The following is an 11,050-nucleotide window of genomic DNA, read 5'->3' on the forward strand; positions in this document are numbered from 1 at the left end:
TTTCTGCGAAGGCTAAAAAAGCCCATCTCCCACCCCTCATCCTCACCACGTTCTACAGAGGAACCACCGAGAGCATCCTGAGCAGCTGCACTGACTGGTTGGAAATTGCACCACATCGGATCGCAAGACCCTGCAGCGGATAATGAGAACAGGCTGAGAAGATCATTGGGGGGTCTCTTCCCTCGATCATAGGCGTTTACACAACACGCTGCATCCGCAAACCACCAGCATTGTGGAGGACCCGACACACCTCTCAGACAAACTCTTCACCCTCCTGCCATCTGGAAAAAGGCTCCGAAGCATTCGGGCCCTCACGGCCAGACTGTGTAACTGCTTCTTCCCCCAAGCCATCAGACTCCTCAATATTCACTGACTGGACTGACACACAGTCATACTGAACTGAACCCCATCCCACTCCCCTTAACATTTTTGCACATTTCTGCATTGGCTGCTACTGCAATAACTGCTATGTCCATAATTTGTATAAGCTTATCTGCTAAGTCATAGCATGTTATATTTACATTCACAGCATTTTAAAATCATACTGTTACTCTTTCACACCTATCTTTTGCTGTTATATCGGACACTTCCACACTAGAGCTGTGTACTGATCGCGATACACTGTTGCTTACTGTGCCCATTGTCCTGTTTTAGTTGTTACTGTACTGTCTTGTGTTGTTAGTGCACGTTTGTACGTGCACATTATGTAGAAATGTGTAGGTCTTATTTAGTTCTGTGTTCTCATGTAGTTAGTGTGGTTGTTTTATGTAGCACCATGGTCCTGGTGGAACGTGGTTTCATTTCACCGTGTATTGTACCAGCTGTATATGGTTGAAATGACAATAAAGCCACTTGATGTCCAGTTACCCTTGTTAAATAACAAATGTTAAATATTTATTAACACAACAATTCTGTACAAAAAAAACATGCAATAAACAAAATTCAACAAAACATAAAATGTCAAATAAGTACTAAAATAAGTTCAAGGCTCGAGCTTCCTTTTCTTCATGTACCGTCCTTGTCGGTATGGGCTCTGCAGACCTGTAGGATAGAATAAATTAGAGTGTGAGCATTGGTCAAATTATGTAGATGTTATATAATTAAAATGGCAGTTTCCTTCCTTAAAAAGTACTTATTTAATACACCTATTACTGCTCTTTCTCAGTCCCTTGTATAGATTAGGCTTACATGTTCCTCTAGCTGTGTTCTGGGCTGCTGAATTATTGTGTGTATAGTTCGTGGCTCCTCCTTGCTCCTGATGGACCTGATGGTCGTGCGGCCGAAGCGGTGGCCTCAGTGAAGTGGATCTCTGGGGAGTTTTACTACGTGTCAACATTGCGTGTTCACTCGGTGTAGCAGGACAAGGCAGCCCTGATGAATTTTTCATTGGATCATCGAGCATATCGATGCCATCCAGAGTAAAGTCCCACAACTCTGGGTCATCTGAGGAAAAGGTTTGGCCAGTGATACAGAAACCACTTCTGACAATATAATTCTTACTTCTGCATTCAGTGGCATTACACCTAACAAACATGAAGCTGATAAAAATGAAGATGAACTCTTCACACTACAAACACTCTCTTACCAGTCATACATTCCTCCTTCTTGACCAGCATTTCATGTCCAGAAGGCGGGCTGTGTTTAATTGGACCCAAAGCCTGGCCTGAGGAGACAGTACTGCTATAGACAAGGCAATTTTCCACTTACAAAAACTGGCCCAAACGAGAATCGAGGAAATTTAGATTAACGGTTAGTTCCCCAATAAATCAGGAGACGACAATAGTGAGGGCAAAATGAAGATTTCCTCAAGATTTCCTGCAAACTATATCGAAAAATGACTTTCATTACTCAAAGCTTACTCATTACTTACTGGTTAAACACAGTGTACATTAGTGGAACCTGGTGGTCACAAGATGAAGTGCAATTATTATTGTACTGCATCTAAGTGCATGCTATTGCGGATTTTGAGCTACAGCTAATAAATATGTTCTAAACTTAAAAAGGTTTAAAAATATGAAAAGAATAAATGGCCAAAGATAACATTAAATAATTCCATTTGATCATAAATGTAAGATGCTTTTACAATACATCAGTTTATAGCAAGCTTAGTCACTTCCAAACATCCATCCTTTTTCCGTATTGCTTATCCTACACAGGGTTGCGGGGAGCCTGGAGCCTATCCCAGGAGACTCAGGGCACAAGGCGGGGGACACCCTGGACAGGGTGCAAACACATTGTAGGGCACATTAACACACCTATTCATACACTACAGATATTTAGAAAGTGCATGACCCTGCGCTCTGACCCCAGCTTCCTAACATGCTGGGGTATGCAAAGATATGTGATCAATAAAGACTCATTATCATTATCATTATGTCTTTGGACAGGGGGAGGAAACCAGAGTCCCCGGTGGAAACCCCTGAAGCAAGGGGGAGAACATGCAAACTCTACACAAACAGGGAAGAGGTGGGAATCGCACCTCCAGGGTTGGGGGTAGGCAAACATGCTAAGCACTAAGCCACCGTGCCCCCCACTTCCAAACACGCAACTTAATTAATGAACTTTTAACCCAGCCCTATTTACCATTGCTTCCTATTACTTTATAGGCACGGCTCATAATTGAACTATTAATTGAGTGTCAGAGCTACACAGTGACAGAGCTACTCTGATTTCACTTGTAATATTAATACCTTGTCACATGTTTATGGCAGAAGGAATCAAGCATCAGTAGTTTTTTGAAGTGTGTTGCTTTTTTGGCATCTGCTTCAGGGCTTGGATTAACATGCATATACTGGCTACAAAAAAATTCAAACAAAAAAAAAAAACAACAGCAGCAGCGACAATGAGAAACAAAGGTACTAGATCTATTGTACTATTATTAATCAAAAAAACAATGAAAAGAAAACAAACTAAAGGCATCAATGCTCTAAAACCTTGCATCCCATACGATCAGAAAACTAAAATATGTGTTCCTTCATTCTGCATTTTGGCAGAATTAAATTCAACTGAACTTTATTTATATAGCATTTTTAACAATGAGCATTGTCACCAACCATTGTTTGTCTAGATATGGCTTTTGGAAAATTAAATATTTGTGCAGGTTGAGGAAATAAACAGCACAATTTTGCTTTTGATGGAACAGCACCACCAAAACCAGACTATAATTTATTTTTTTCTGTTTACTTTGTTGCATGTGTGACTTGTTATGCAACAACAAGGAATGCTGCAAGCTCCACCTCTCAAATTTCCTGCAGAAGTACCAAAAAACCATACAGACTAGAATCTTTAGTACTGGACTCATAGCTAATGAGAGAGAAAAAAATATGCAGTTTTCTAGTACTTTGTGCAGTGGAAAACGCACAAAGGTTTATCAATCCAGACTATCATAATAATGATTCAATAACCCATAATTTCTTGCCCATTAGAAAATCTTCATACTACTAAAAACCTTTAATATTCTCTCTGGTTAAGCAACTTGCTGGATCTGTTGGTTGTACCTGGGTTAGGATGACATGCTGTGGGTTCGGTCTTTGGTGGCCCTTTCCCCTGCTGCATCTTCTTGGCCTCCATCTCCTGTCTGAACTTCTGCTGCAGCTGCTGCTGCCTCAGCTTCCTCTGTTGCTTAGAGTCCAGCGCAGGGTCAAAGCAGGACAAGTCAGCCATGTCCGTTGATGATCTGAACACAAAGACAGAGAGAGTGCGTCAGCACATTGGATTTTACAAACAACAGGAGCAGCTGCATAACTGGTGTGGTTTAGACTAACATTTCTTTGCAGTGTTGCTTCAGCAGGATGCCTCATGTGCTATGGCTGTATGTAAATCTGAACCGTGATATATTCTGTCACGTAATTTTAATGTGCTATTTAATTAAAATAGAACAATATTTCACAATACAATGTGTCATTAATTTACACTTTCACAAGATGCATTATATATTGAAAGGTTCACTGATTTTGGAAATTAAAGCTGCAGTATTTAACTTTTTTTGGTTAAAAATGAACAAAAATCAATTATTGAGCAAGTACATAAAAAATCAGTGCTAAAAACACTCCTTACCTTACCCCGATTTGCAACGGTATATTATAATGATTTATAATTTGAGCTATAAATATCAGTATAGCGTTTGAGAGGTGGCGAAAACTCCGAGATCTGACGTAAATACTGAACATCTGACGCAGAGATGGCTTTTTTCTGCTGAACAGGAAAACATTTCAGTGGCTCAATAGGTAGCTAGCTACCATTAGTGCACTTGTTCACTTGATTCAGCTAAATATCAAGGTTCCTTTGTTTTGTTGTTTTTTGCTATGGTCAATGTGGTAAATTGCACGTATTTTCTGCTACCTGTGAGAGAGCAACTCCGCTCTACTCCAAGAAAACCGTATCTGCCACCAGCTCTGTTGTCAAGTATTGGAGCTAATATACAACCCATACGAATGTATCAAACCATCAGATTCATCTGCACAGTTTTATGTTTCAGAGATGGCCATAGAGAGACAATAGTTCAGTACTGCAGCTTTAAAGTTTACTTGAGTTTAGAAAACTGCATCATGACATTAGAGGTCGACCGATAGTGGATTTTAAGTTGGGCAGTACCTGCCGATAACCAATTAATCAACCGACAGTTTTTAAATTTATGCTGAATGATAACATAACACCCAAAGTAAAATATTGCTGAACTTTATTACTTTAGAACTTTTGTAAATGAAATAAATATATAAATATTCATATACATGAACTATTAATAAATATTAAACGGAACCAAAAAGTAACACACCAAATAACAAAAAACAACACTTCAAATAACACAACAAAATTTATCAGTGATAGATTTTATTTTGCCTCTCAAGGCCGCTCTTCTACTGTACAACAACAGCGGACTCTCAGCCGCTCCCACAACGGATGCAACCAGAAAAAACTACTGGTTTGATTTTTTGCTGATAACCGATTGCTGGAAAACCGATCAATTGGTCGACCTCTACATGACATGACTTCACTGCAATCCTGACATCATATGGTCCGATAAAATGCTTGCGTAATGCTGTTATAGGAAAATGATCAGTAACGTATTGTTGTGATGTTTTTATAATAAAAAATAATTGTATTATTTTCCTATAACAGCATGAACTGAACTGTTTTATTCCTCTTACACCACAGCAATCTACCAACTACTCCAATTTTTATTTACTAATGAATAAAACCAAATTTTGATTGATGGCATGGCTTCATGACAGCAGCTATCAGTTCAGTTATCAGTTGAGGATAATGTTACCTGGACATGTCCGTGGACCCATTTTCATGGTCCTGTTGAGCCAAAGTGTTGGCTGAATGTGATGTCATATTTGGGATTGGGTTCCTGGAGCTCAAAGTGTTCTGCAACACTGCAGGCACTGGTTGGATTCCAGGCTGTACTAATGGAGAGTTCAGTATTGCTTCAGCTGGATTACTGAAAGCCCTGTAGTCAGTATGGGACAGGCTGTTGTAGCGAGCCTTCTCCACCGCCGGCTCATTATCTCTGCGCTTCGTCTTGTGTGGGTCTAAAGGTGAAAGGGGCTGCAAGAGCAGCAAATTAATCAGTAACCACATTTCCCCTTCTAGCTTTCTCACATGACTCATTTCCTTCTGGTAGTGGAACATAACTAGAGTACAGGTTGGTATTAAGCAATAGAACACGAGAGGGAGTGTGTTATCACATGACATGGTCATAGATATACACAGCTCTGATGTTATTTGCAAGAAGATAAAATCTAGAATGTTGTGTTTCAAAGAACGAAAATGTCATGGTAATTCTTGAAATGGTTACTTTCTTATGCCACAAAAATATTATTTCCAAAAGAATTAGCTTGTTGCTAGGCAACAACGAAACTAATTATTACTGAAGTATTGTATTGGGGAGAAACGTCTCAAATGCACTGGTTCTCTGGCGTATTGCATTTGTGTGTCATCAAGTGCAAGGATAATTAACTGTATGATAAATAATAGCATATGAGCTGGGAAATAACTAATAGTGACTATAACAAAGCTGGGGCAGTTAAAATTGCTGTGGGATGTAGTTTAGCCATCATGGCTATGGACATTCACTACAAACTTGAACTGTTCTTACAAGTTTTAACATAACTTAGAACACTACTACAACAACAACAACAACAACAACAACAACAACAATAATAATAATAACAATAATAGTAATAATAACACTTCTTATGTATCTGTAAGCAATAGGATGCAAGCCATATGTTGTCTTCTATATTTTTCTACTAGTTCCATTTTTATATTTCTATGTTTGCTAAAATATGGTTAACAATTAGAAACTGCTTGGAGTAGTTTGATCACTGCTGTTACTTAGCAACCTGTGATCAGCGGAATGATAAAGATCTGGTGGGGAGAGAAAAAGCACATCCTGTTATCAGAGCTATCAGCAAAATTGTGCCTTATGTATTTCTAAATGAAACAATGAAGTTCACTGGGAAAGCATTTCAATTAAATTAAGTTTTAACCTGCTGACCTGCTTGGGAATCTTATTGACAGCCATCAGATACTCCTTGTTAAGGATGCAGTTTCCAAGAGCATTTCCAAAGCACCTAAATGTAAAGATCCACAGAGTGTCATTCAAATCATTCCAACGTCAATGCACTTTATCTAAATATATTTTGCTAATAATCAGGCCAACTTTACACATATTTTCACATCATACTCCAGTGCTTTGCAAGTCATCTCTAACTGCTGCATCTGTGGCCTAAAAGTAAAAAAAAAAAGTTTTCACACCTGTCTTGTGTGGAACTGTCAGAAAGTAGTGTGCAAATATCATTGGTGCAGTTACTTACATACAAAGCTTTTGGAAGGGAAAAAATAAATGCACCATCATACGGAAACTGATTTATTTGCATGTTCATATGTCTGTGTAGGTAACTCATAACCACAAATCCTTCCCTGTACAAAAGTAGTGCTATGTATGAATGAGTGAATTCTAGAGATTCAGAGCTTAATGTAGAAATATATTAAAGAATTCATAATATTGTCATACAGAAATATGTCTTGCATAAACATTTACTGATGCCCCAACAACTACTTTGGAGTAATTGTTTTCTGTGTTCTTTTCTCAGTACAGGTAATCATGTGATATTCTGGTCTGTAGTAATCATTTACACACTACAGATGTAGCAGAAAGACATGAAGTTGAAAAACACTGGAATTTTCCTTTAAACCAGAAATCATGAGATTACTTCAGTGCTCGTTTCAGCCCATCTGTAACAGCTTCTTTTCTTGCCTTCTCCAGAGACAGCGCCTTGGATTTGAGACCCTCACTCACTCCATAGCCCACATCTTCATGGAATGAGCCATCCTGTGACAAAGACATGCTCCTCACTTAAAGGAAATATCTTCAAACGGATTAAGGACGTGGAATCAGGTACAGCTCCTGCTCTGCTGGAACAACCAGCCATACTGGTCCTTTGGTGGATAAGCTCAGATTCTCCTTGTGTATATAATAAGCAATTAATTAACTGTTGTTTGGTTTGACAGCTATCTTACCTTTAACTGAACTTTCACAAATGCACTGACTCCAACATAAAATTTCCCATTAATCAGGTCCACAAAATCTGCACAAAGTGAACAGTGAGTTAGGAGATGTTCAGGACCAACAGTGCACAGGGCATTTGTTCTTTTAATAATAAATAATCATGGCATGCTTGATGGCACAATCCTAATAATTTTATGCATGTTGTGTAGACCTGTCACACTTACTACATAATTGCTAATAACAACAACAAAAATAATAATAATAATTAATAATAATAGTCTTCAATTACCCAGCATATTTCGCTAGAGAAGATTATCATTCGCAAAACATTGTCGTTCTTAAAAGTGGGTCGCACTCACAAAAAGGTTAAGAACCACTGTCCTAGACAATTGTGTGCTTCCAACTTTGCGGCAAATGTTTGGGAAAGACCCACATGTAGGTGTGATGGTCAGGTGTCCATATACATTTGGCCATATAGTGTATATTATGCAGTCAGCAACCATGACATTAATTCTCAATTTATTATATAATAATAAATTGCTGCACTGAGATATTTTAATGAATATTCTCCTTTACAAGCTTTGATCGATGAACTACTGGTATATTTATGTTGGTAATATTTAGTGGAGTTGCACCATAGCTACTCTAATTAAAACGTACAGTAGATGACAAGATTCAATACAGAATAGTACATTATGCATTTATTTACCTAATTTCTTGTTATACATTGTTTTATACAATTAATACACAATGGTTTTACAAATCCTATTTTGTGTTTCAGTACTATTCTTTATATTGACTAGTTTTTCTATTTTTGCAGTCTAGAGGCAGTAAGAAATTCTTCTATGTTGATTAATAGCTGAATATGCATAATTGTCCGACTGTTCTGCTTATGCGTGACAACTGTTATCCAAAATGTAATAGTCACGTCCATACAATGACATTTATCTTTGTAAATAAATAGACAACAATGTCAAATCTGTAATTCTTGAATTGAAACAACACACTAAAACCCATTCACACAGTATTAGTCATATTAGATCGTCCTTACCAACATTTTGTTGTGAAATTGAGTGAGACCAGCCATTGTAGCCAAACATTTCATTAGCCAGACTGATGACCCTGTGACCCTCAATGTAACACACCTGCAACCATACAGGAAATTTGAGGACAAACTATAAAACTGAAGAAAAAAAAATCATACATTGCACGCTAGGATTTAATAACAACACTATATAAACAGAATGAGATGGCCTCCTTGCCTTTTGTCCTCCTCCTGCCTGCCGAGTGCTAATATATTCAGGTCCGAGCTTCTGTTGAAGAGCATTCTGAATGGCCTGGTACTCCTCAGCAGTGTAGTGATACTGAAACATCATCATCATTAGTATTTCTGTCTTCAACTTATACTGAACAGTTATATATTGAAGATTTTAATATTTGGAAGTGGCATGGTGGTTCAGTCAGACAATTCTAGTGTCCTGTCTGCAGATTCAAGGTTACTGTCTGTGTGAGTTTCCTAGATTGCCCCTAGGTGTGAATGAGTGAGTGTCTGTGTGTGTGAGTGTGTGTTTACGCATTGTGCCCTGTGATGACAGCCATATAATTCAGGGTGTATTCCTGCCTCGAGTCCAGTGTTTCTGGGATTGGCTTTAGATCCACCACAAACGGATGGATGGATGAGAATCCATTGATGGGTGGACAGATGGATGGATGAGAATCCATTGATGGGTGGAGACATGGATGGATGAGAATCTATTGATGGATGGATAGATGGATGGATGAGAATCCATTGAAGGATGGACAGATGAATGGATGAGAATCCATTGATGGACGGATAGATGGATGGATGAGAATCCATTGAAGGATGGATAGAGGGATGGATGAGAATCCATTGATGGATGGATGGATGGATTAGAAACCACTGATGGATGGATGGACGGATGGATTAGAATCCACTGATGGATGGGAATCCATTGTTGGATGGATGGGTGGGTAGATTGGAATCTATGGTTATGTGGATGAATATGCAGATCGTACAATGCTAAAGTTTTAAGATATATCATATATCTACAACACACAGAGTTTTCTTTCTAAAATATTAAAGCAAGTTTTGAGACTTTTCAGGCTCCTAAGTACAGATCCACTGAAAAACATTAAATCACACATATTTAGACGTCCCTTCATGCATGATTGAACGTTATTGTTTAAAACTATAACTAGACATGTACATACCTGTCCAAAACACATGCTAGCTGTGTGCTTTTTGTCTTCCCTATCATTACAATGTTCCATGTGAAGCTGTGTTTACTAACGTCCTGAATTATTGTGCATATAGCGGTCAGGTTAATGATTTCAGCTGTCACATATGGTTTAAACACACTTTGTTGTTAGCAGCCGGCTGCCGCATTGCACAATAGTAACTTGGTTAGCTGGTTAGCTGGTTAGAGTTAGCATCCATGCTCATTTGCTCCTCTTGCTAAGATAGTAGTCATGTAGTTCCAGGAGTCAGAGAAGGTCAGTACCGGTGTTTCTACTGCTGTGGAATCTTACGTTTCTTTTAAATATAATCCTACAAGCAGCGTAAATCTTTTTAAATAAAAAAATATGACTTGAATATTCTTAACTTCCCGCGTTGAGAAAACGGCGAGCTGCTCACACCTATCCGTGGGTAACACGTCATAGGGTAGGCGGTCCGCTAAGCGGCTGAATCCCAAATAATCCCTAACTTCTGTAAAAGTGCACTACATGGAGTATAAAACAATGGCTTTGACACCCTATGTTTATTTGTTTATTAATTAATAAATTTGACTTTATTTTCAATATGGCGCCATTTTGATTGCAACCAATATGGCTGAACAACAGTAGTAGTGCTGTGCATTGGTGTGTCTCTGTTTACATTTTGCTAAAAGATTTTGTAATAAAATGATGAAATATATTTCCTTGAAATATTAAATGTTATTGATCAGTACAATACTGTATTGTAATAGCTATACCAGTGAAGCTAACTGAATATCCAGTGCACTCATGAACTTATAATATAAAGATCAATGGTACACAATAGTTTACAAATGCGATCCTGAAACTGCAGCCTCCGATATTGCAGGAACATACAAGCGCAATACAGAGACGTTCAACTAAGCAGACAATACTGTAATAATTTCATTGCATGTCATGTCTAAAGGCTATAATGTTTAAAGTGCTGTTGACACGCCTTAGCTCCTAGGCGTATTTAATTCACACCCCTTTGTGTTATACAGCCTTCAGATAATGTGTCGATATCATATTACACCGTAAAGCACCTCGGTCTCAGCACACCAGCCCAATCCCAAATGACTCTCCCTATTTTAGTGCACTACTAAGGTAGGACACTGTCCTTTCAGTGTTTTATGTACTGGTTGCATGCCCTCCTTGTGCCCAGTGTTCTCGGATTCAGAGAGACCCTGTACAGGAGAAAGCGCATGCTGACGATGAATCAATGAACGTGCTATGTAGTCCACTATATTTTTAAAACCTCACCGTTTGGGCTCGAGCCCT

The 11,050-nt window shown here is 38.4% G+C and overlaps 1 protein-coding gene across 2 annotated transcripts; it reads right to left on the minus strand.

The window, feature by feature from the left end:
• Positions 1–863: 863 nt before the first annotated feature.
• On the minus strand, positions 864–10,466 carry rad52 (RAD52 homolog, DNA repair protein). 2 transcript variants are annotated; one of them, XM_017473955.2, is made up of 11 exons: positions 9,749–10,466; positions 8,779–8,880; positions 8,568–8,661; positions 7,528–7,595; positions 7,221–7,339; positions 6,503–6,578; positions 5,270–5,550; positions 3,498–3,676; positions 1,586–1,663; positions 1,189–1,443; positions 864–1,041 (listed from the first exon to the last, which is right to left on the minus strand). In XM_017473955.2, the coding sequence occupies exons 1-11, from the start codon at positions 9,806–9,808 to the stop codon at positions 983–985; spliced, it is 1,371 nt and encodes a 456-aa protein (XP_017329444.1). In that variant the 5' UTR covers positions 9,809–10,466; the 3' UTR covers positions 864–982. The 2 variants fall into 2 exon arrangements, with proteins under 2 accessions (XP_017329444.1, XP_017329445.1); XM_017473956.2 differs by lacking the exon at positions 1,586–1,663.
• Between the last annotated feature and the right edge of the window lie 584 nt (positions 10,467–11,050).

The sequence above is a fragment of the Ictalurus punctatus genome, chromosome 8, assembly GCF_001660625.3.
Source record: "Ictalurus punctatus breed USDA103 chromosome 8, Coco_2.0, whole genome shotgun sequence".
Lineage (NCBI taxonomy): Eukaryota > Metazoa > Chordata > Actinopteri > Siluriformes > Ictaluridae > Ictalurus > Ictalurus punctatus.